The sequence below is a fragment of the Callorhinus ursinus genome, unplaced genomic scaffold (genome assembly GCF_003265705.2).
Source record: "Callorhinus ursinus isolate GAN/ISIS: 27379988/994484 unplaced genomic scaffold, GSC_fseal_2.0 scaffold9, whole genome shotgun sequence".
In the NCBI taxonomy this organism is placed as follows: domain Eukaryota; kingdom Metazoa; phylum Chordata; class Mammalia; order Carnivora; family Otariidae; genus Callorhinus; species Callorhinus ursinus.
In genome coordinates, this window is record NW_027397071.1 from 7,132,398 (window position 1) to 7,159,115 (window position 26,718).

The following is a 26,718-nucleotide window of genomic DNA, read 5'->3' on the forward strand; positions in this document are numbered from 1 at the left end:
CTAGTAGTGGAAAGTGGGAAGCCCTGGGGACTTCAATCCAGGCTGGCACTTACCAAGGGCCCTTGTACAAGGCGAACCTCTGGCCCTCAGCAATCTCATCTGCACAGGGGACATAATATGGTGCTTGGACCCAAGTAAGCACTCTTGGCTCTGAATGTCATTGACGTTCCGGCAAACCAGATTCAAGAGTTTAAGACATCTCCGCAGGTCAGAGGCAAAGACCAAGTTCTTGTGAAAGAACAGGTTAAGGGCTGTGAGGCGCTGTTTCTCAAAATGGGAGCCTCAGGCCACCTGCATCAGCCAGCCCCTAGGCCCAATTCTCAGGAGTCCTTATTTTAGAAGGCTTCTCAGGTTACAGTAAAGTTTGAGAACCACTACCCCGGTCTCCTTTCTCCTCCTCTGCTTTTACAAATGAATTGGCCATTGATAACACTAGCAGATGGGTGCTCTCAAGTTTTCTCGTCTGGTTTTACAAATGACTCCCGTGGAACAGTGCTCATTGCCTACTTTGGACTCATGATCATGAGAACAGATACAATTTTGAAGCCAGCGTTTCAAGACATTTGAAGTTGTTTGAAGGACCAAGCATCAGAAGAGCACTTTATAAATTAATTATATATATATATATAAATTAATTGACAAGGCTCCTTCCGGGGAAGATGGTGGAGCAGGAGGATCCTAGGCTCACGTGTCCCGCAGATATACCTAGATAACACCCACATCAGGATAAATAACTCAGAAAACGACCCAAAGACTGGTGGAGCATTCTCCACAACTAAATGTAAAGAGGCCACATCCAAGAGGGTAGGAAGGGCGGAGACGTGGTCTGGAGCCAAACAGACCTGCAGGACTGTCCGTGGGAGGGAGGGGTGCTCTGGGCGCAGAGAGGGGAGAGGGGGAGACCCCACGCCAGGCACGGGGGAGCCGCACTGTGAAGACAAGGCTGCACTGCTGACAGTGAGGCTGTTCCGGAAAACAGATATACCCGGTGTTTGCTGAAATGGTCATTAATGGGCTTAAATGGTGGAAACTTAATATATGTAAACATCCCCACTGTCTCCACATCTTTTGCACGTCAAAGGATTTCTCAGGTGCTTCTGTCTGCCTACAGCTTGCACTGGCTCACAGTGCAGCACCTCACCACTGGACTAGGAGACAAGGGATACATTAGTCGCTTGTAGAATGCGAGGGCAGGACAAGATCAGGCATTCTTCAGCTCGAGTACATGAATCATGGATGGCTTCAGGGTCTTTGGATCCTGGGAAGCCATCAACCACATTCTGCCTATTAGTATATCCATTTTTCTGAGGATGGAGTCTAGTGTTTCTTAGATTCTCAAAAGGCCCAGAACACCTTTAAACCCCTCCAGGGCTTAAAAATTATAGACTGGATCACCGCAAAGGCTTCTTCCAGCTCTAGGGTTCTCAAGAAGACCAACAGCCCAGCTCCTTTTGGAGTCTAACCTGGACAGGTCACTGACTTCACTTGGTTTTCGAAAGCCACAGGCGTGCGTACTTCCTCGACACCTGCTCCTTCCCAGACAAAACAGGCTCGGTTGTGCAACATCCTTCACTTTGTACAAACAAGATTAGATTTTCCCCAGACAGTATGATTTAACTTGTTTTAATGTAGTCTGCTATAAAAATGGATGAAGACTTCTGCATGGTACATTTGGCTTTACAAATGAGAATGACTAGTTAATGCTTGTGGTATGCGTTGCGCATCCATCGGCATCTGGTGAGTAGCAATCTAGCGTCCACAACATGGGTTAGTACCAAAATTGTGAATCATGGAACTTTTACTTAGCACACACACACGATCTACAGCAAACTTAAATACCAATCTATAATACCTAGCTGGATTATTGGATCCATTGCAGTATTGTGCTTATTTATCTTAGAAGATAGGCAACTAGCAAAAATACGCATTTCTTTTGCATTTCCCCACCCCCATATTACACTGTAAAAGAAATACATTATTCAGTGCACTTCCTAAGAAATAAACATCCTTATAGTATCTCTCTCTCTATATATATCTATGCTGAAACAAGGGGAAGAGCACAATGCAAATTTTAAGATTACCATTTAAAGCAAGAGAGGTAATAACACTCTGGGACTGTAGCCCCTCTCCTGTTTAGGAAGGTCAGCTATTTTATCACTTCACTTGGCCGTGCGTGGGAATGAAGTTTAATGCATGATTGCTTTGGGCAGTTTATAAGATACCCCGTTCACCATTTGGTAAACATCCTGGGGTATGAAGAGTATTTTAATTTTGGATGTATTGGCCTTAATCAAACCCTAAGCCCTGGAGACACCAATTGTGATTTATACATTGATTTCCATCACTGGCCCGTCCCCCATCAATTCATACTGGATTAAGAGGAAATAGATTTAAATTACAGCAGAAGGACAGGACTGTTGGGTAGATGTTGGCTCGGGAGAATGTATGAGAGGACACTAAGGCCTCTCCATCCCTGTGGACACGAAGTCCTAGAACTGCCTTGTCTGAGCTGGGTTGCGGGGTCTTATTTGGAGGACGGGGATCTTCCTTATATCCTATGACCTCTGTACTAGCCTACATGTTGGAAAGAGGGAGGCGTCTGTCCTCAAACTCACAATGATGGAAATGACAGAAGTTTCTAAAATGAAAGACGTTGCAACTTGGCAGCGTGTGAGCTAGACCCAGCTGCAGAAGTGTTTAACCAGCAGTTTCAAATTGTTTTTGAGTCTGTCTTGATATTTAAAAGTGAGAATGTTTCTATGAAAATTTGGGTTTCACAAAAATTTGAGGAGCTGGTAACCTGGTCTAGCAACACTGCATGGCGACAAGCAGCTGGGGCTGAACAGCAGGGGCCCTTGCCTATCAGAGGGGGCTCGGGCACTTGAGTTTGCTACGGCTTCCCCCATCCCAGCTGACTTACAGCACTTGATGGAGTGACCTGTTTCAGTCATTTAGTTGGCCAGTTGAGTTTTGTGACACTGCAGTCTTTGGCTCTGGCATTTTAGGACGCTGACGGCCTGACTTCATCTGGAATTTCCGCCCCCCCCCCGTCCCCCCCCATGGACAAGATTCCTCCTTTGACCGACTGGGTCCCAGCCACACTGAGTTGCTCTGTTAGGTAATCTTAATGTGCATTTCTACTCGCCCTTTATGCTCTATTGCAAACTCCAAAGATACAATCACACTAATATTTATGTGTTTAAGTGTGTGTATGTCAGACGCACAAAAGGCTGTGTATCTATACAGATCTATGTATACTTCCATTTAGGGAAAAGTTAATTTGGTTGCACAGATACACCAAGTGCTGGCAGCTCCGAGGGTTAAGTGTAACAATTTGGTAAAACCTGTATAATTCTGACTTATAATATTACAGAGACAATGAACTTTAAGTTATTGCTTTTTGATTACATAATAAAGATCTCATCCTGTTGCAAAACTTTTTATACAGAACGAGTAACCATTTCCTATTCAAGTAATAGCAATTGGAATCAGAAGTTCCTTATACAACAGTAGATGCCTGAAGACATTTTTTGAATGGAGATGTGATTTCATTCTATTCAAGGACTGCTGCGGGAACCTGGGAGTGACTTAATTTTTCAGAAGTACGAGAAAATCAGCACCCCCACTGCCTCCTGCCCGGGAGGGCTTCTCAAGGGCTCTATAAAGCTCAGCTCGGTGGCGAGGTCACACCCACCTTCCGGATTCCCCTTCTCCTGACGCAGCCTTGTTTCTGAACCCAAAGCTTATATTAAAAACAGTAAAAGAGGTTTAAAAGCAGTGTTGTTTTTTAACATTCAGGATTCACGGAGGATCTCATTTTCTGCAATTAGATGATCCATTTTGTGTTTTCGCTGCAGAATCACATTCGCGTGGCAGTCTTATTTCAGGCACTTTTGAGACATGTTCATCTGGAATAACAATCTGCACGAACCACTTCTGCATAATTCACAATGAGTGTTGAGCAATCCCAGTCCCAAAATAGCAAATCACCACCTGGTCCTCAGTTAGCTTTCTCCATCACAACGAGATGGTGACTGCCGAGCTTGAGACATCTTTGAGGTGCCCTTCTAGCTTTAGTACAAAGGTGTGAGGCATAAAAATCCAAACGACTCAGTTTCTACTTAAAAAAAAATACAAAAAGGCGAAATACACTAAATGGACTCTACAGATGGTTTCAGCTACTGTCAAAATAAATAACATGATCTGACTCAACAGTTGGACTCTGAGCTCTTGGACGAAATCTGGTGGAATGTCAGCCGTGGAGACTCCTGCGAGGGACTAGCTGCTGGTAGGCAGGAGTATCTCCACGTCCTTGCCGTTAGCCACGACAACCGTGGAAGAGCAGCTGACGGCTAGGTCTTCCGTGGTGGCCAAAGAGGAGGCCTGGGAATGAGTTTTGGTCAGTGGAGTGGTGGTGGATGGAGAAGGGGTGAGGCCAGGTTTTTTGGGCGGGATGGGTGGAGGGTTTCCCCTCTCAGCCCTGGGGATGGTGGGGGACTTGATCCCTGGAGACAGAGGGCTCAGCGGACTGGACACTTTCCCTGGAGTGGGGGAATGGCTGGCGTCGCCTCTCGGGCTGGCAGTGTTGGCCAGATTCCGATAGTCTGTGCCGAAAGGAGAGCTGTTGGGAGAGACAGGTTTGATCGGCCCTTGCTGGCTAGTGAATCTGGAGAGCACCTGAGTGACGGTGTTGCGGGCCAGCTGCTTGGCGGCAGAGTTGTCTATGAGGGTGGGTGACAGGTCCCTGGATGGGGGGCTCTGCACACCACTAGCCTGCTGGTCCTGATCCGCCTGGGACTGAAATTTGTGCCGAGCCGCCTGGAACCGCTGGTTGATCCCTACTTGGTAGGATGACTGGTAGCCGGGGCTGCTGGCTGAGGACCCCAGCAGGCGCTTAGTTAGCACTGGGGAGGAGCAAGGAGAGGATGTGAGGGAGGAGGAGGCCGTGCTGCTGGGAGACAGGGAGCCCCCACTGGACGGGAGGTGAGCAGGTGCTGGGCCAGGAGTCTCCATTCCCACAGGACACCCGCCGTTCTCCACTGCTTTCTCTTGGGCCGACCCCACGGGCCTCTCTCGTGGAGGCACTTGGTTTTCCCCGCTGCTGCCTACCACCAGCTCCTTGGCGGTCTGTACCTCTGGCTCCAAATGGCCGTTGGTTTTTGCGCACGAGTAAGTAGGAGTGGCGGGACCAGGCGGCCCGGCGGCGGCGGTCACCTTGGCTGCGCTGCTGCCCTGGCTTCTCTCCGTTTGGCAGAACACAGACACCAGCACGGGAGGCTCAGTCACCGTGCCTTTCGACACGGTCACCGGTCTCCTCGCTTGCTCAGGAGGGCTACTGTGCAGGTGAGAAGCCTCCAGAGCCTTCACTATCTTCTTCAGACTTTCCATCTCTTCTTTCAGGGTTTTGGTCCGGTTCTCTTCCCGGTTCAGTTTTGCCCTCAGTTGTTCTCGCTCGATGTCGAACTCGGACAGCTGCTTCTCCACCTGGGCCTCCGTCTGCAAGCCCCGCCTCCTCTCGGCCGCCAGTTCCTCCTCCAGCTTACTCGCGCGGCTCTTCTCCTTCTCCAGCTTCAGGCTCAGCTCGCCGGCCTTCTGCCCCTCCTCGGCCGCCTTGCCGGTGGCTTTCCTGCACTCGAGCGCCAGCATGGACGACAGCTGCTTGTGACGGCAGCGCTCCTCCTCCAGCTGACTCGACAGCTTCTTCTGCTCTTTCTCAAACTTCTTCACCTGGGACTTCTCAAATTCCAGCTGGAAAAGAATGCCACCGGACAGCCTGATTAGGATAAGACAAACAAAGAGAGCGGCTGCAAAACATCCCGGCTGGCTCTCGTCGGGCGCCCGGATGCCCCGCACGCCACCAGCTTAGCTCCGGTACCTCTGACGCATCGGAGCCCCTACCTCCCGAATGTGCACACTAGGGTTTAAGCTTTCTCTGCTGATTTCGGAGGCACTTCTAGTTCTTACGTTGTTAGCGGTGGGAATGCGTGTTGCAGGTCTGCAGAGGGGTCAGATCAGAACCGCTCACGACTGATAACGGAAAGCCGCACACATCGGGTTTCATGATGAATGCGGATGAAAACAAAACTATTAACTTATTCATTTTAACTCCAGGATAGTTAACGTAGTGTTCTGTCAGTTTCAGGGGTACAACATAGGGCTCATCATCCTAAGTGTATTCTTAAGAAAACAAAACTTTTCAAGTTTCAGTGATCATTCTTTCTGGTCTTAAAAACAAACAAATAGTTGCATTTAAACTGTACTTTTGAGGAAAAAAAAATAACACAAGACGAAACCAGAGAGGGAGACAAACCATAAGAGACTCAACCATATAGGAAACAAACTGAAGGTTGCTGGAGGGGGTGGGGGGCACGTGATGTAATGAGCGCTGGGTGTTATAGAAGACTGACGAATCACTGACCTCTACCTCTGAAACTAATAATATATGTTAATTGAATTTAAATTAAAAATAAATACATAAATAAACTGTGCTTTTTACACAAATGCAGTCTATTTTAATTATTATTTCCACCCTATTTAAGGCACAGAAACTCTGAGCAAGAGGGAAAGGGTTGATGGAACCCTCTTAGTGAATTTTTTTTTTTTTTTAAAGATCTATTTATTTGAGAGAGTGAGAATGAGAGAGAGAGAGTACATGAGAGGGGCGAGGGTCAGAGGGAGAAGCAGGCTCCCCGCTGAGCAGGGAGCCCGACGCGGGACTCGATCCCGGCACTCCGGGATCATGACCTGAGCCGAAGGCACTCGCCCAACCAACTGAGCCACCCAGGCGCCCAGTGAACGTTTTTCAAACTCATTAATGGATGAGGAAACCAGTCTCATGGGCCACGATTAAAGTTTTAAAAAATGAATGGTTACTGTAAGCAGTAAGGGTTATATATAATTTCACGAGATTTTCGTTGCAGGCGTGTGTTTATGTATGTCTATACACTGGGTTGTGATGTCATATGTATTTGTTACTGGATTCCTAAGTCAAAATGCTTGAGAGTTCGAAGCTAGTGTTCCCAAAGTATGTTCTACGGAATGACAGTACCACAGTGAGTGAGCTCTGTCAAAAAGATTCTATGTGGGGTACCTGGGTGGCTCAGTCTGTTGGGCATCTACCTTTGGGTCAGGTCATGATCCCAGGGTCCTGGGATCGAGCCCCGTGTTGGGCTCCCTGCTTGGTGGCAAGCCTGCTTCTCCTTCCTCTCCCCGCTCCTGCTCTCTCTCGCTATCTCTGTCTCTCTCAAATAAATCAATAAAAAATCTTAAGAAAAAAAGATTCTGTGAAGACGTAGATTTGCTGAACTCAGAAACCATCTTGTTCTTGAGACTCACAATGTGCTTTTCTGTACTCAAGGGTCTAAGAAATTAGAAACCTATTTAACTTTGTTTAATCCAGTATTTCCCAGATTTATTTGACCACAAAGCCCTTTGTTTCGGAGCAACACTAATTTACACCCTGCAGAACAATCTTTGAGAAACACTATTCTAGCCGCATGGTGCTGTGAGCCCCTCCACCGTCACCACCTGCTGAGTCAGCCGCTCTCTCTCTTTCTCCAGCATGTAGGTGACATCATCTCCTTCAGCTGTGTCCTGCGCATGCCTCTGCCTTTCTTCCTCAAGGTCTAGGATCACCTTTAAAAGAATTAAAGAAACAAAAATTCCAAATGTCAAGAAAACACACTTATAATACAACACAATTAAATACTAAGCACCTATCTAAGCACCTAAGATAGTTCCAGAGATCAATCCATCCATCCCAGTCAGGGCCATCAAGGATCACTTTATCTAGTAGGGTGAAAGATATGCGAGCTATGTGCTAGAAAACAGTAAGATCTATGCTTTATTTCAGGATGCACAAAATGGCAAGTAAATAGAAGAGAGCAACTAAAGAGCTCTAGGGGTTGAGAAGGTTTCCGAGAATTAATAGATCAGCAACTGCAGGCAGTCTGCTCAGACTAGGGGATGGGGGTAGGGGATGAAGCAAGACAGGACCGCAAGAGAGCTGAAAGCTGAGATCCTCTCCTCAAGCTCAAATCACTATGCCCTGCTTAGTTAGTAATATGCATTTTGTATATAGTTAGCTGAGAGGTGGAGAGACTCTTGAGCTCAGCCTGCACATAAAAAGCCTCAACGCTTGGGATCCTATGTGGAGATTTTTCAGAAGGCCTTTTAATTAATCTGCCTACCCCATTCCACTTATCCTGGCACCAAAGGATTAAGCCCAGTTTGAAGGTGAATGCTGTACACATATAAAGGGACATTTCCCACATAATCCCACCTATAACTGCACAAGATTCTGAAAGGCCAGGGATTTCTTAGCAGCTTCTGTTCCTGCTTCCCAGGTGCCTTGGCCCAGACATCTAGGGCATAGCACTATCCTCCCATCTCTCAGTGTTTCTCTTCACTAACGGTTTTCTTGAATGGAGAGAGAAAAATTTCTGGGTCATGAAGCCCAAAATGTTTTCATTTAACAAAAATGAAAACATCTTGGTGTTCTTCCTTTTGGTTTAAAAAAAAAAAAAAAAAGCCTAACTTGGGGCGCCTGGCTGGCTCAGTTATTAGAGCATGCGACTTGATGTCGGGGTTGTGAGTTTGAGCTCCATGTCGGGTGTAGAGATTACTTAATAAAATCCTAAAAAAAAACAAAACCAAAACCCCAAAATCCTAACTTTTCAATTTAATAGAAAAACAATTTTAGCTAATGGTGGTCCATCATCTCCTCTCCTTTTGGAAAGCCCTCTAAAATTACAGAAATGGAATGAAAAGATAAAAACCCTCAAAGACAGAGATTGTAGCAGACAAGAAATGTAAATAACATTTGAAGAGGGCAGGAGGCAGGAGGCAGGAGGGTGGTAGCTACTTTGGTATGGGAGAGGAAGCTGTTTTGCCCTGCAGGGCCCCAAAGAGGTCTGGAACCTGGAGGCGGCCCGTGCTGCAGAGGGGAGGTGAGATGTGGGGCAGGAAACAAGGGCACTGGCTCAAAATCTGTATTTTCCAGAAGGTATTTGTCCCCTCAACCTGATTCCTGTACATAGAATGTTAGGCATCTACTGCCCAGGCACAAGGCAGATATTTATCCTCAGAAGAAAGAGAATGTGGCAGGCTCAGGATTTGGGAATACCAGAGAATGGGGGTGAGCAAAGGGCGCTGTGTCTGTTTTGGGAAGGTGGCAGGGTGGAATGGGAGGCAGGCTGTAAGATAAATCCGTATCTATAATGAGAGGAAGCATTAATATAAGTGTCAAGAATTGATAAGGGGGGGAGAGTATACCATTTAGAAATATGGAATTTAGCTACCAAAATAAATGGTCAAAAGGAGAAAATGGCTGTCTCTGAATATGGAGGAGAAGAGGGAATGGGGAAAGGTGGACTAGGGAACTCTTTGTTACATAATAAGCAGGGTAAGCATGTAATTTACAGTTCAAACCACAACACTTCTGAGAGTCAAAGGGGGTATTCTTAATGACTATGCTGAGGCGACAGACATCAACTGGGACTCTCTTGGGCAAACTGGGACAATAAGCACCCTAATTATAAGCCTCTAGGTACTGTTAGATTTGTAACAAAGTCAGTGTTTTACTTTGATAAAACACTTACAAACAGGCAGTTGGTTTAAAAATATTTAACACTCAAAGAACTTTACATTGAAATATAGTATTAAAGAATTTTGAATTATTTTTAACTTCTTCCTCTCCCTAATCACCTAGAGCCACAAATCATCCCATCACTACACCTTTCATGGGCATGACAGCCAGCCAACCCTTCAGGGCAACTCAGCTGCTTCATGGAGGAAGGGGGGAAAAGGCCTATCAAACAAGCACGCTGTGAAGACTTTCTTAGAGGATTACATAAAAGGCCCCCAAATTTAGGCAACTAACTCAGACCCACCGACACGTTTTAAACTGGGCATAAATGTATTTAGATTAGTTCATTCTAGACCAGAGGTTAAACTCTGCTGGATCTTGGACAACTCTGAGAATTCAATTAAAGATGTGGGAAAAAATTCACATTCTATAAAAATGTATGGACTTTTGGCATTCTGTATATTTTTGGGGGGATCATGGAACATCTGAGGCCCATCCATGGTTAAGAATCTCCACCCCAGGGGTGCCTGGGTGGCTCAGTCGTTAAGCGTCTGCCTTTGGCTCAGGTCATGGTCCCAGGGTCCTGGGATGGAGCCCCATATCGGGCTCCCTGCTCTGCAGGAAGCCTGCTTCTCCCTCTCCCACTCCCCCTGCTTGTGTTCCTTCTTTCACTGTGTCTCTCTCTCTCTCTCTCTGTCAAATAAATAAGTGAAATATTAAAAAATAAAAAAAATCTCCACCCTGGCCTTTCATTTGGACACTGGAAAGAGTAAGAAAAATCATGGTCAAGACCTATGCCTAAGCAATTTGTCAGGTGCATTTTAAGGAGCTGGCTCTCTAACGTAGGTAATCATAAAAGTAAACTAAAGTACATCAATTTGCAGCTGCTGACCCAATTTTTCAGAATAAAATGCTTCCTACTTAAATGTGTTGATGTCTCTCTTGCTGGTATAAATCTAAACCAATAGTTTTAGAAAATGTAGATTCTAGCCAAGCATCTTTTACAGGCGAAATCTGAGTGGTAAATCAGGTCGGGGAATAAAATCACAAGCTCTAGAATTCCAATGAGATGAGGTAGAGGAAAGCACAGGTTTGCCTAACTAGGGGCTGTAAGATCTGGAGCGAAGCGCGCGCGTGCGCGCACACACACACTTTCCTAATAGGGTAGAACAGCTTTAAGGTAAACAATCCTGGGGACTGTTTACCGTTTTAGAACTAAAAAGCAATGAATCTCAAAACTAGAGATATATAGGGGCGCCTGGGTGGCTCAATCGTTAAGCGTCTGCCTTCGGCTCAGGTCACGGTCCCAGGGTCCCGGGATGGAGCCCCGCATCGGGCTCCCTGCTCGGCGGGAAGCCTGCTTCTCACACTCCCGCTCCCCTTGCTTGTGTTCCCTCTCTCGCTGTGTCTCTCTCTGTCAAATAAACAAATAAAATCTTTAAAAAAAACAAAAACAGAAACTAGAAATATATAAAAACAATCCATTGGCTTGCATGTTTATAATCAGGTAAATTCTCTCTCTCTCTCATACAGCATTCCCCAAATACCCGTTAATCTTGCTATTTATCACTTAAGTAAGCAAATAGGGAACGCTCTGTTCAGCCACAAGCTTGGTCAAACCCCAATTTGTTGCCAAAGTTTGGAAGATCAAGAGCTGAAAAAACAGAGCAAGTGTTTTGGAGGGTCCTATCAGGAAGGAATGCCGTCTTAAATAATGTGTCTGGCATAGTCCCTAAATTTAACATGTCGAGTAACTTGTGTTTTCTCTCTGAGCTCTTGGCTCCTGGATAGGCTGAGGGGCTTCTGACACCTGGGAGACCTCCCAGTTGGATTGCTGTGGGAACCGGCAGCTGACAAGACAGGATCAGGCATCATTTATCATGAGAGTTTATGTGGCACGAGGCAGGCGGGTGAACGTACTTTGCGGTGCCTGCTCTCAGCGGCAGCCAGCTGCGACAGCATGCGCTCCTGCATGCTCTTACACTGCTTCATCACCACCTTAAGGACAGAGAGTGGGTTTGTGCAGACTGGCTGCTTTTCGCCATCATTCTTCTCCTTCAGTGTCTCGAAGTCTCTCTGTAGAGCCATTAAAGGATCACTGATGTTGTATTTTCCATAGCGTTCTTCAATGAAAGTATCTCTGTGTTGGGCCTGGGAAAGAGGAAAAAATAAGCATTTTGCTTTTTAACACTATTGCGGAGGGGTGTTTGCTAGGAGTTATAGTTAAACATGGTAGTGTAAGTATGAATGGCACCTGCTGACTACAAATCTGATTGGTGATGGGGCCATTTTAATGTAGAAACGACACCAGAAAGAGGGCATGGTATAATAATATTAAAGAGGACAAATTCTTACATAGAGCTAACTATGTATTAAACATTGTTATAAGCATTTATATTCACATTAACTTACTTAAATTTTATAAGCCTTTAAGAGAGTGCTATCATTTTCAGTTTGCAGATGAGAAAACTATTATAATCTGGTCAAGTAACAGGTTACTCATTTAGCAAGTGGTCAGAATTAGGATTTAAACCTAGGCAGTCTGGCTCTAAAGTCTTTGTCCTTAAGCACCATGCTTACTGCCTCGGCTTATGAATGCTTGTAACTGCCAGCAGGGATACCTTATCCTTTCTTTCTGTGTTATGGCATTTGCATTTCTAAAATATGGTAAACATGGGAATTTTGAATTTACGTATTTAGGGATGTAACAAGGCGGTTGCAGATAAGTAAAGAATGCTACAAGTGTTTTCACGTTATATTCTACGACATTTGTGATCTGAACATATAGAACCTCACTCAGTTATTGGTGGGTCAAGAGGGCCAGAGGTGCAGACAAAATCCCTTCTACCTGCTGCCAAATTCCACCCCTTCTTCTAGTCTCTGTTCCCTGCTACCTGCCATCTTCCTTCCTGTCCCCTTCAGGGCTTGGTGGGGTTCAAGGATGAGAGAGAAGGTGAGCAGGGGATGTGGGCTAGTGTTGGAGTCTGGTGTAGGGCTTTGGGCCTGGGTGCCAAATTGGATCCAAGGATCAGGAAGGGAGTGGAAAGATATTCTTTGGCTTCCCTATTCTTTCAGGTCTACTAGGAAGGACCTGAAGTAATACTCCGTATGAGCATTATATATTACATGCAGGTGAACAGAGTGACATTAACAATTACTTCACTACACAGACATTAAAAAGGTTCCTGAAACATTTTACAATGAAAAAAAAAATGAAGTGTTAATACAGCATTGAAGAAACTTTCTCAAAAACCACAGCAAAATATTATATAATTTAAACTCTCGAATGAAATCTAGTCATGAAAACTACTGTTATTTATCAATTTTTAAAAAATTATTTCACCAAAAGCTAGGTTTTCTTTTTCTTTTTGGGGGGTGGGAGGAGCTAGGTTTTCTTACTACCAGCATCCACAAAGAGGAACCCATTTGAAAAGAAAGGGAAAATCACAATTCAATGGCTATGCTTAAAAAACAAAGCAAAACAAAAACAAAAAACCCCTTCAAGACACTAAAGCAAACATGGGGTTTAACACAGAAGTATGTTTCAGTCCTGAAAACATGATGCATCCTTCATTAGACTGTCCAAGTTCAAGACCTAGGAATCACTTAGATTTATGCTATCAATTTGTGTTGGTATCAATTGGCAAATGTTCAAAGCAGAGTTAGAAGCCCTGAGTTTTACTTCTGGCTTAACTACAACCATTAAGAAAAAAATTTTTTAAGATTTTTTTTTTTTTTTTAACTAAGTTCTACACCCAACATGCGGCTCGAACTCATGACCCTGAGGATCAGGAGTCGCAGTTCCTCTGACTTGAGCCAGCCAGGTGCCCTTAACTACAACCATTTTAAATGATGACATTATTGGGGTATTTGGATAAAACTGGTGTACTGGAACTATGATGAACCAAACTGATTTATTCCTTTTAGTTACCATCTTAAGATAACCATCTTCCTGACCTTACTACAAGTGTGTGTGTATACATGTGTGTGTGTAAGTATGTGAATTAAAGGGGTAAGGATTTGAAAGACAGAGTCCAAGACAGACTACTCTTTTTTCAGCTCCCAATTAAAAAGAAAATCCTCAGTAAAATTTCAAAATAGTCTTTATTCTATTTTAGGATGTTCTCAAGACCAATTCCTGAACTGGCTATTTTTATTCTTTTTTAACATCATGGCAAGAGTAAAACAGAAAAGGCTAGTTTTTAGTTACATTTTTAAAAGGAATAGTGCCAGACAACAGGGACTCATCAATATTTTCCTTTCACCAAGAACATCTGTTTCTTTAAGTTCAGGTATAAAAACTTGAGATTGACAACCCAGGATTTGATGAAAGTACCTGTTTGTAGCTACTTATGTCCTAAAGGCAAATCTAAGTTCAGAAAAATGCTCAAAGGAAGCAAGAGGAAAAAAGACTCTCTTTGAAAAGCTGAAATTCCACTTTTCTTACTGTCACGTTGTTTTATTCATGATTACCATTTTGGTCTGATTAGCGATGGGAAAGGAATGATTCTTGGTACTGAACTTGGTTTGGTAGGGCAGAAAGGAACACGGAAACCTGAGTATTTCTACAGCCTTCTCCTTTTCAGAAGAGCACGGAGGAAGTGGGATGGGAGAGGAAGAGCTAGGAGTACAATTCATGACCTTGACAGATCTGCTGAGAAGCTGTCTCTCAGGCTGGAGTATACAGTTAACTAATATTTAAAAACATGACTTTTGAAAACCCACACTGTTATTATCCTGTATAATTAATAAGCATCACTGAGTTACGAGTAATAGATGAGGAGCTTCTTTGGTGAGGTCTCAGACTTCTCTGAGAACAGTTGTTAAGCTGTCTGTTTTCTCTTGAAGTACTTCACAGTAATTCCCTAATCACTTGCATAGTAATTACAAGTTATACCAAATTGGTGGTTTTGCACACAAATGAAAAGAATCTGTGGAATAATCTAAAAAAGGCTCCTTGTCACAAAACCAGTTCTTTTAAGTACATTCAAATATGGGGCCCAGATATGGGGAAAGTGAATTCAAAGTCTGTATTTATTATACGAAACACTGGATTGGAAAATGGGAAATGGACTATGGTATTTTTCAACCAACTTAATGCCTCAGTCGGGTGGATTGTATGGATGACAGGTTTAATGGAACAAATAATAACAACAACCACCAAAAATAGATGTTAAGAATTGAAGAATGGAAAGCGCTTTCATGGAGATGTGTGTTCGTTATCTATTCCTGCATAACAAATCACTCCCCAAAACAGGAGCGCAAACAGTAAACTTTTTTTTTTTCTCTCTCACACAGTTTCTGAGGGTCAGGAATCTAGAAGGGGTTGAGCTGGGTGGTTCTGACTCTGTGTCTCATGAGGCTGCAGTCATCTGAAGACAGTTGGGCTGGTGCCTCCATTTCCCAGCTTACTGGGATGTTGGCATAGGCTTTGGCTCCTTGCATGTGCTGGCTTCCCACAGAGCAAGTGACATGACAGAACAAGAGAGAGAGAAAAAAGAGAGAGAGAGAGAGAAAGAGAGAGGGTGGGGGGACAGAGAGGGAGAGAGAGGGATGGGGGAATGAGAGGGAGGGAGGGGGCAGAGAGAGAGAGAGACACCAAGATGGGTGTCCCAGTGTCTTTTATAACTTAAAGTTATAAAGTTATAAAGTTAAGTGACTGACGTATTCTACTGGTGACACAGACCAACCCCAGCAAATGTGGGAGGGGACTAAACAAAGGTGTGAATATCAGCAGGTGGGGTGGGGCGCCTGGGTGGCTCAGTCCTTAAGCGTCTGCCTTCCGCTCGGGTCCTGATCCCAGGGTCCTGGGATCGAGCCCCACATCGGGCTCCCTGCTCGGCGGGAAGCCTGCTTCTCCCTCTCCCACTCCCCCTGTTCGTGTTCCCTCTCTCGCTGTGTCTCTCTCTGTCAAATAAATAAATAATATCTTTAAAAAAATATATCAGCAGGTGGGGTCATTGGGGGCCATCTTGGAGGCTGGCTACCACAAGGTGAATGACTAGATATGCTACCACTATTGTTTACATCTCAATAAATACTAAAAACTGTTAAGGCTGAGTTTTAATACTTTAATGGTATTTCAGCTATTTTATAAGAAATTTTAAATGATCTGGATTTGACTTTTGAGGGGAGGAATTCAGTAATACAGCTAAAATCAATCAACTTCTTGCAATTTCATTATTTTCACTTCACTGACAACATATATTTTAACTGAACAGCAATCTCTACATTGTCAGAAAACATCATGGTCTTTAATTTCAGACAACAGGAATATAATTGGCTGGATAGACAGATTCACTGACAGAGGGTATTGCTACAGCAGACAAAACACACTAGTCATCTATTACTCACTGTTCCTGTCACAGGCTGAATGAAACGCCACCACTACTGAGAGCTTAAAATAAAATTGTATAATGTTCTTGGAGTCGGCCATGCTTGCTCTCCAAAATTTTCAGCTTTGCTACGCCAAACTTCAAAAAGAAATATGAAACAGTCACCTCCTCTCCCCTCCCAAATATAATTTATACTATTAGATATATCACATATGACAATATACATAAATAGTGTAATACATAAAAACAGGGCAATATATATACATAGTACAGTACAATAGTATCCTATTATGGTAATATCCGTGTGGGTATCTATCTGTACATTTTTTTCCAATCTTAAAATAGGAAATCAACATCTTTACTCTTTGGATGATGACCACCAACATGAAAAATGGTTCCAAATCTAAAAGTGAAGATTTAAGGCTTACCTAACTGGGGGTTGACATTCAAGTACAAGTTTTATTTTCAAGACGCCTGGGTGGCTCAGTCATTAAGCGTCTGCCTTCGGCTCAGGTCATGATCCCAGGGTCCTGGGATCGAGCCCCGCATCAGGCTCCCTGCTCAGCTGGAAGCCTGCTTCTCCCTCTCCCACTCCCCCTGCTGTGTTCCCTCTCTCGCTCTATCTCTCTCTGTCAAATAAATAAAATCTTAAAAAAAAAAATAAAAATTGTCAGTATAATCTAAAAAAAAAGATGCCCTCTGGTACCCTAACTGGATTAGGATACATCTTTGCAATTTATTGCCAATTCTGAAGTGATAACTTTGTAAAAGTAATCAGCAATACAAACTTTGTTCCTTTATAAATATCTGAACATCTCTATGCCAGAGACCAGAAAGACTAGAGAACATGATTCTAGGATGGTTTTATTTATTTTTTTTTAAGATTTTATTTATTTATTTGACAGAGAGAGACACAGTAAGAGAGGGAACACAAGCAGGGGGAGTGGGAGAGGGAGAAGCAGGCTTCCCGCCGAGCAGGGAGCCCGATGCGGGCCTCGATCCCAGGACCCTGGGACCATGACCTGAGCCGAAGGCAGACACTTAACGACTGAGCCACCCAGGCGCCCGTCTAGGATGGTTTTAATTAACACAGCACAAAATCATGTTAAAAACTATCCTTTTCACACACAAGTTGAATCTACTAATCCTCAAATAATTTATACTCTGGAGTCCCTGATAAACTATAAGTAGCTGCCTGAGTAACTGGAAATAAGCAACCGTTCTGGATCAAGATGCAACAACATTACAAGTATACCCTTTGTTCTGGAAGTTCCTTTTATTTGCTCAAAGAAAACTGGATTTCAGTATTTGACAATATTGATTAGAGAGGATTTAGCCACATTTGAATTAAACTTTAATTTTTGGAAAAGAGTACAAAACGTGACATGAAAATTTTTATGATTTAAAAAATACTTTTTAAAAAAATATTGTATTTATTTATTTGACAGAGAGAGACACAGCGAGAGAGGGAACACAAGCAGGGGGAGTGGGAGAGGGAGAAGCAGGCTTCCTGCCGAGCAGGGAGCCCGACGCGGGGCTCGATCCCAGGACCCTGGGATCATGACCCGAGCCGAAGGTAGACGCTTAACGACTGAACCACCCAGACACCCCTAAAAAATACTTCTAACATTATTGAAAACCAGTGCTCTTTCCACTTAACCATAAATGCTATTTTCTCAAATCTATACTTTTATTTTCTGTATTTTAATACATTTTCTATATATTTATTTTCTTTAATAATTTTTGGCTCTGGAGTCTAAGACAACTGGGATTGTATCTGGGCTCTATGACTTTCTATCTGTATACTTTCAGCAATTCCCTTAACTTCTCTGTCGCTCATCTGTAAAATGAAGATAACGACCTACCTGTAGATTTGTTATAAAAATTAAATGAGTAATATAAAATGCTTCCTATAAGTACCTGGCACATAGTAAGTACTATAAATAGGAATTAATTTTTCAGTAACCAAGTTTAGAACATAGGCTTTCCTTTTAGATTTAACTTACTCCTGGAGATTTAAGAGTTTATAAAACTGTATTGAGCCAGGAAATCTTCATTAAAAGCAAACAAAATTCTCCAATCTACAGATAACTCCAAAGTAATACATCAGTAAAAATATACTGGGAACCTGGATAACCAATAACAGTATTTATTTAGCAGTTAGTCCTGAACTGCTATGTGACATTTTATGTAATGTCGTCCATTGGTATTTATCCCCCGCATTATGTTTAAACATTTCCCAGTTTTCTGTTTTGTTTTTCTTCCTGCCCAGATTGTAATGATGCAAAGGAAAAAGCACTTCTCATACATCTTTCTTCGTCCTCTATCCTATATTTCCACTTCAGCCTAAGGCATTTAACAGATGTTCACTTTCCAGCTCTTTCCTGAGGCCTCAGCCTCTGTAACTCTCATCATCTTTAGTGAGGTCAATATTTTATTTCGCTGTTAACAAAATCTTTGATTTATTCAGTATAATTATTTAAGGTAATATTAATTTATACATTTAGTAAACTGACTTTAAAGTAGAATGAGCACCAAAGATTCCCTCTGGAGTCAGTTTTTAGCTGCAGATGTTTATAAAATCAATTATTTACATAAGGATAGATGACTATTATTGACTAAAGTGCGCTAAATTCTTCTGAAGACTAAAAATGGTAGTTTAGTACAAATAGCTATAGGTGTGATACTTCCAGCTAGTGGGCTGCTTGTTGACAGCATAAGAATATGGGCATAAAGGAAGCTAGATCCTATTTCCCCTAGAGCTGACGCTTTGCAGCACTCTATGATCAGTAGACTTGGTGCGCTGGAGGTGTTCGCGCTGGTCTTCTAGGGGAGGGGCCTGTTGTGCTGATTACCAGGTGGACTTGCCCCATTGGAGATAGGCCTCCAAGGTGCAGGGGGGCGGGGCTTGGTGTAATGGCTCTGGCCTTTACTAGGTGGCGTTGTTTTGTTCCCTGAAGGCTTTCGGCACTGATGGGCAGGATGAATATGGCGGCACCTCCTACCCGCCTCAACCTAGCCCTGGAGCTTAAAGTTCACGTCCTCCACTCTTCAGGAAGCCCTCACAGAAAAGCAATCAATCACCACTCTTGTGTCCCTGGCTTCTGTCAGAACTCTGCCTTCACCTTGCCTGTGTTTGAGCTGTTTTATCTCAGGCGTGTGACTGGGTTTCAAAACTCCAAATTGTAGGGATTCGTCTGGCGCTGATGGAATGGATAAAGATGTGGTGTACACACACACCCACACCCACACCTACAGTGGAGTATTACTCAGCCATCAAAAAGAATGAGGGGTGCCTGGGTGGCTCAGTCGGTTCCGCGTCTGTCTGCCTTCGGCTCAGGTCACGATCCCAGGGTTCTGGGATCGAGTCCCACATTGGGCTCCCTGCTCAGTGAGGACCCTGCTTCTCCCTCTGCCTGCCTCTGTCTCTCTCTCTCTCTGATAAATAAATAAAATCTTAAAAAAATATTAAAAAGAATGAAATCTTGCCATTTGCAATGATGTGGATAGAGCTAGAATGTATCATGCTAAGCAAAATAAGTTATTCAGAGAAAGACAGATACCATATGATTTCACTCATGTGGAATTTAAGAAACAAAACAGATGAACATATGGGAAGGGAGAAAAAAAAGGAGAGAGGGAAACAAACCCTAAGAGACTCTTAACAACTGAGAACAAACTGAGGATGGAGGGAGGGAGGGAGGTGGGTGGAGAATGGGCTAAATGGGGGAGGGGTATTAAAGAAGGCACTGTGGTGATGAGCAAGGTGTTGTATGTAAGTGATGAATCACCGAATTCTACTCCTGAAACCAATATCACATTGTATGTTAACTAAAATTAAAAAAAAAAATACAGGTAAACAGTTTAATGTAGCTGCTTCAACATTCAAATTCCAAAAAGTCTTGTGAAAGCTCCTACTGAAATGGAAATAAATGTATTCAGTTTTGTTTTTTGTTCCGTTTTATTTTGGGGGTGGGTCTATGTGTGTGGCTTAAACAAATTACATATACAATCTGGACTAGGGTCTCCATAAATAATTTTTGAGTTGGGGAAGAAAATGTGCAAAGAGATTCAATAAGTACTGAAAAAATTAATGCTCTGAACATAAATTAAGAATTTTTTAAGGTTTAATTTTAATGGTACATTAGATCCTAATCTCTTTTATTCAGGAGACTATAATGAGAAATCATTGACACCATTCTCATGTCATACACAAAAAACAGGGATGGATCACAGACCTAAACATAAAATAGGAATGGCCAAAAAGCACATAAAGAAGTGCTCAACTCATTAGTGATCAGAGAGATGTAAATTAAAACAATGATAAGATAATACTAGAAACCTACTAGAAAGGCACTAAAATTAAAGACTGATGACATCAAATGTTGGAAAGGATCTGGAGCACCTCACCATATTGCTGGTGGGAGTATAAACAGTATAACTACTTTGGAAATAAATCTGGAAATTAATCATAAAGTTAGAAAAATGCCTACCTTCAGTTAAGTATTTATCCAAAAGAAATGAAAACATAAATCCACAAAAAGACGTATAACAACTGTCTGAAGCAGCTTTATTCATAACAGCCCCAAACTGGAAATGATCACCACAATTTTATGGTGGAAAAATTACAACAGCAGTTGCCTCTGGGTGTAGGGGAACAAGTAACCAGGATGGGGCACAAGATGACTTTCTGGTGTGATGGGACTGTTTATATCTTGATGGGGATGTAGGTCAAATGCATGTGTGCATTTGTCAAAAAAAATTTTTTTTTAAAGATTTTATTTATTTATTCATGAGAGACAGACAGAGAGAGAGGGGGGGGGGGGCAGATGCGGGACTCTATCCCAGGACCCTGGGATCATGACCTGAGCTGAAGGCAGACGCTTAACCATCTGAGCCACCCAGGCGCCCTGTCAAAACTTATTGATCTGTGCATCAACACTTAAGATTTGTGCATTTCACTATATCTAAATTACATCTCTAGTTCAAAAATATAAAAATACATAATGAGAGTTAACGGGAAAATGAAGTTATATGAAATATATATAGTGTTTCAGAAACACAGGCAGCTCGAACCAAAGTAATTTTAATAACAATTAAACAATGAAGGAGGTGCTAATACTGTAGTGCTTATTACCTGCTGGGCAGTGTGCACATCTGATCTAATCCTAACGACATAGCTCTAGAGGTAGACATCAGTTATATCTCCATTTTATAGAAGAAACTGAACATTAACATGTGACTTTCCCAAGGTCACACAGCCAGTTAAGTAGAAGTACTGTAAATGGTATATAAGTACTGAATACGTTAGCCGAATCAGTACTACATAAACAGATATTCCCCAGGACTTTGTAGGAATTAATTTCAATTTAGTAGGTCTCTCAGTAGCTTAAAAATGAAACAGAACAGAAAACATTGCAGAACACTGAATACTGTGAGTCATGTTTCGAGATACTTTTCTTCTGACCTAAGAATATAGGTGTGTGTATCTGTATCATGTGTCTGTGTCTGCATGTATGTCCCCTGGGTCACAACACAGTCTATTTTTTACTATGTGTCCCTGTCAAAAAGGTATGAAAAACACTAGAATAGAATGAAGAACCCAATTAGTCTGACTCCTGAATCTGATTTTAAACAGTTTAAGCTATCATAAATAAATTCTGAAAGTGATAAAGTAATCAGTATTATTGTTTTATTTTAAACTAATGAATGTTATAAATGTCTACAAACCACGAGATGTTTGGCCTAACATCAAATATACAAAAATGATAACAAAAAAAAATCTCTGTTTTATCAGGGTTAGACAACCAAACACAGCACTGGAGAGGTCTGGGAAAATTTCCTGGACACATGGCTGATTCACAAGGGCACATGTTGTGAATGCTTTTATTGACCACTTAATGTTTGCTGCGTACTACAAATGCTGAGTGATGTGGGCAATGATACGGGGAAACAGACTTGACTAAGTAAGATGTAGTCTTCTGCTCTTAAGGAGCTTAAAATTTGCCAGACAAGTTCAAGGCCTAACAGCAGAAATAAACAAGCTGCCTCTGCTTGTTTAAATGTTTTCTAAACAGTATCATTAATGTTTAGAGGAACACCAAGTACAATTTATTTGATCAGGACTTTCTAAGACTCAGACCTTACACTCAGAAGGAACAGGAAGGAAAAGGCCGACCCTGGAAGTGGGCGGATTCTGGCAGATACATGGGACTATCGGCAATATAATGGATCACAGGAAACACCAGGAGGTTGAGGGGGGCATATAATCCAAAAACTGTCTCTGAAGTATTGCACAGGGGGACCCAGACCACAGACTATAACCTGTGTGCGATCCTTTAAGTCACTAGGAACTTGAAAAACTTCTTGCTTAAAGGTGTGCTCAGCCTCTTTAACTCACAATGTATTAGTGCAGAAACTAACTTCAAGTAAAATAGCTAAAAAGAGCTCATAAATAAGACTGAAAGGGTATCTTCCTCTTCCTCTTCCTCTAGTTAAGGGATTCTATGGAGGGAGCTGTCTGATTGTGGGATGAGTCTTTTTAGAGATTTTTTTTTAAATTTATTTATCCGACAGAGAGAGACACAGCGAGAGAGGGAACACAAGCAGGGGGAGGGGGAGAGGGAGAAGCAGGCTTCCGGCGGAGCAGGGAGCCCGATGCGGGGCTCGATCCCAGGACCCTGGGACCATGACCTGAGCCGAAGGCAGCCGCTTAACCTACGGAGCCACCCAGGCGCCCCTGTGGGATGAGTGTTAACTCTAAGCATTTTTTCAAGGCACCATTCTTATATTACAAACACAGTCTGATACTGTGAGAAAGCAGAGGTGAGGTCATGAGAAGACGGTCCTTATTAGCATAGCTAAGGAGTCGAAAGTGTTCGCACGGAGAAGTTCAGTGAGGAAAAAGGACTAAGAAGTTTTGTGGGGGTTGAGGAGGGTGGCGGGAGCCTAGACACAGGGGAGAATGAAAAAGGGGAATCTCAAGCCACAGTGAGAGCGAGACGTCAGGGCAGGCAAACGGAAGCAGGGACTGTGCTAATTCTACCTGCCGATGAGAGAAGGTAGAACAGAGTATCTACGAGGACGTACTAAGAGAGCACAGCCTGAGGCTGGGAAGGTGGCAACCTCTATTGTCACTGTGGACGCATGGGGAGAGAGGCAGCTCGCTATTCGGTTTGAACCAGCCCGCATACAGGAGACACTGGGGACTCAAAAGGAGGGAAGGATCGTTTTTTTTGTTTCTTGTTTTTTGTTTTTTTAGAGAACAGAAGAGGAAGAGGAGGAAAGAAACCAAGACTGAGAAGAGAAAGGTGGGCTCTAAGTGCATTATGGGTGTTTCATGCTAATTTATTAAATGTGAACTGGCAATGTTCATCACTACAGGAAGGTACTGGATAAATATGCATACGGTGAAACCCAGCATGCTCAAATTGACCCCGGCTACTACAATTCCAAGTAATCCCAACCCACCACCACCTTTATCTCCATAATAAAAGTGTGCTGAGGGGATTAGAACACCATGGATGGGAAGAACAGGAGTTATCTTTGTTTGGAGATACAAGAGCGCTTCCTTTTCACTGTAAAGGGTAAGCAATAATTAGGAAACTTTAAATGTCACCAAGGACAAGAATGGGATAACCCAGACCCCTTGACCATTTTAATCCCAAAAGGAACGGCACCAGTGGATTTTTTCTAAGCCTCTAAGACTGTCTCAGCCTCTTCCTTAATGACTTCTCGGCCTCCTCTAGAGAAGATCATCACTTGTCCCAGGAAAAGAAGGTTTTAAAGGGAAAAGTGCTCCATTGGGAGAAAGCAACCAGAGAAAGGGGGGAGGAAGAAGATTTGGTGGGAGCCAAAAGCAAAACCAAAACCCCAATGGAGAAATGGGAGATAAGTAAATACTTCTGAAAGGTAGGAGAGAGGTTATGTATAATTTAGACAGATGCCCATGGAGGCCCTTAGCTCAAGTGTCTGGGCAACAGTATTTTTTGAAATATCTAGATAGATAAAGACAAGCGATACTGTACTCTTTAAAAAGAGATAACACACTATTTTCAACGAGGCTCACAAAGCTCACACTACTGATCAGTCAGGGAATGCACGTGACCACATCCCATTTTGACAGGTAGGGTCGCTGAGGTAAAATGTCAGTTGAAAACTAAAATATGGGGGCGCCTGGGTGGCTCAGTCAGTGAAGCATCTGCCTTCGGTTCCGGTCATGATCCCAGGGTCCTCGTATCAAGCCCTGCATCATCAGGCTCCCTGCTCAGTGAGGAGCCTGCTTCCCCTCTCTCTCGCTGCTGCTCCTCCCTTGTGTGCTCTCTCACTCTCGCTCTCTCTCAAATAAATAAATAAAATCTTTAAAAAAAAAAAGAAAACTAAAATATGGTCTTTCATTTTTTTTTTTTTTAGATGAAGACACAGGCATAGTGAACAAAGGTACATATCCCAATTATTTGGTATCCTTTAAGACAAATATGGAAACAAACACAAGCAATGATTTCCTGTCTGAAGAACAAATTGTTCCTTCTTAGTTCAGGGTGAAATGTAAATAATGTCACCGAGTGGGAATTATCAACAGACAAGTTATGAAATTATATTACTATAGTTAAGCCTCTCTTCTCAAAAATATGAACTAACAAGCGGCAATCTATTTTGGGCCTTGAATACATTCAAGTTAGACCTGAACTTATTCTCTCATATGACAAATATTTCTGCAAGAACTGATGAGGTTCTAGATATTTAGGATGCAGTGCTGAACAAGATTAAGTATCCAACCCTCACGGAGCTTACATTTAGTGCAAAAGAGAAATATCAGATATAAAAAAGAGAGACGAAAATCTCTATTTTCTCTGATGCTTATCAGCATGAATTGATAAATTCCCATATTATCACTAACCTAGTGCAGACAAAGAAAAAGAAATCACATTAAGTATGATTCAATCCTACAAAAACTTATTGGATACAATAATGTGAGAGGTTTTATGTATGAAGTTTCCAGTCAATAAGAACAGAGACTTCTGACTTCAGTAACACAGTCACATACTCATTTCTACCAATGAATTCAGTCTTTTGTCAAACAGACAGCTAGTGAATTAGATGAAAATAATTTTTTGAAGTTATGCGTATCTTAGAATTCACTAGGTGGAGTTGGCTTTTCGGATGCAGAAAATACTTTTTGTTGTTGTTAAACAATGGAATATTATGAACTACAGATATGAAACTGAAGCCAGGAAAAATACTTTGAAGGGTTATAGGTCTCCTGCTACGATAATAACATTTCTTGAAATTTTAGTCACGTAGTTCCTCATACATGTTGTCAGCTCTATTAAATTTGAGTCCGTGACCTGTGAAAGAATCTGCTTTGAAAGAACTTTTAGGTATCCTGTTCAAAAGCAGAATTTGAAAATTAATGGGAAATTTACTCTTTGCTCGTTTTGGGAGAAAATCAGGGATATGGTGGTAACAAGCTCATGCTCTCCTAAGCATGCTAGGCTTCTCTCTACCCTCTTAACTCTATTTTAGAATTAATACAGATTTATGTGAGAGTATAAATCACTTAGAAGTAAAGACAGTTAAGAAGTAAATGTTGTTCTTAACTCCTTAATATTCCAGTTCATACTATATTTCTTAAAAATATAACTTTTATTTTAATTTCATCATAAATGAATATTTTCTAATAAAAAATTTAACTATATAGATAAAGCCAAAGTCCTTCCTGAACACAACCCAATCTCTCTTTCTTCCTCAAGAGTTTTTAGTATAACGGGTATCCTCTCAGACTTTCTCCAAGCATATCCATAAATGTGTGTATGTGTACTTTTTCACTTATTGTGTCCCAGAGATCTTTCTAATAAGTCAGTACATTGCTGGTTTTTTTCTCATTAAAAAAAAAAAAAGCGATTACATATATGCCATAGTAAGGGTGTACCAGTTGATGTTGCTATATTTTATTAATGGACATTTAGGTTGTTCACACTTTTCTAACACTGTATTAAACAACACTGCAATGAGCATCCTTGTGCATGGATGTGACTAGTTTGGCGGAATAGATACATTCCTCTGCTTTTCTAAGGGAATAAATCCCCACATAATAAAATTCCCTGCTTCATTCAATATATGCTCCCTGGCCATAAAGACTTTCAGCAAACATACAAGATGGTTTCCTTCTATCTTTCCAATTATTCCCATAACTGGCTAAACTGAAATGCTAAATGATGGACCACAGGCTTTAATCTTGCAAGCAACCTCTCCGTCTTCCTTTCTCTTCTCTTTAAGGGGAGCAACCAGAAATAACCTCTGATTAATCCCAAATCACAAGGCTCACACATGCAAGGAAGACACAATAAGAGGAAGTCAAAATAACAGGAATAAGCTGTTTCCCTTTTTTATTTGTTTTAGTTTCAGGCTGAATAAATGCAGTGAAATTCCCCATTGCTATAATCTTTTGTGAAGCCTCTCTCCAACTGCTAGAGAACTGTGTGTTTTACAAGCTGAGTTCCTCCTTTCTTGCCTCAAAGGCATACGAGAAACAGGCCACAGGAAGATGGTGGTTAAATGAGAAATTGGCTTATTTTTTGGAACTTTTTATTCTCGAACCACTAAATGCCACAATTTGTAATACGAATGATGATGTGGTAAAATCTGTATAGCAAGTAGCTGATATCAGACAACTACTCTTAAGAAATAGCTGTTTTTTCTGGGGCTCAATGTTTTTCTGAATGCAACAACAATGTTCAATCACTTAAGAATGCAGTCCTCTTTTTTTTTTTTTTTTTAATATAAATACCCTATTTA

The 26,718-nt window shown here is 42.2% G+C and overlaps 1 protein-coding gene across 3 annotated transcripts in view; it reads right to left on the reverse strand.

The window, feature by feature from the left end:
* Nucleotides 1–1,607: 1,607 nt before the first annotated feature.
* The window catches only part of CTTNBP2NL (CTTNBP2 N-terminal like), a 52,494-nt gene continuing 27,383 nt past the window's right edge, over nucleotides 1,608–26,718 (reverse strand). For 2 of the 3 annotated variants that reach the window (XM_025872423.2, XM_025872421.2), the window contains 3 exons: nucleotides 11,507–11,737; nucleotides 7,528–7,635; nucleotides 1,608–5,748 (listed from right to left, as the gene is read on the reverse strand). In XM_025872423.2, coding sequence (XP_025728208.1) covers nucleotides 4,279–5,748; nucleotides 7,528–7,635; nucleotides 11,507–11,674 — 1,746 coding nt within the window. In that variant the 5' untranslated portion in view covers nucleotides 11,675–11,737 and the 3' untranslated portion in view covers nucleotides 1,608–4,278. Of the gene's footprint in view, nucleotides 5,749–7,527; nucleotides 7,636–11,506; nucleotides 11,738–15,940; nucleotides 16,060–26,718 lie in introns of all 3 variants that reach the window. The other variant, XM_073896140.1, reaches the window with a different exon arrangement.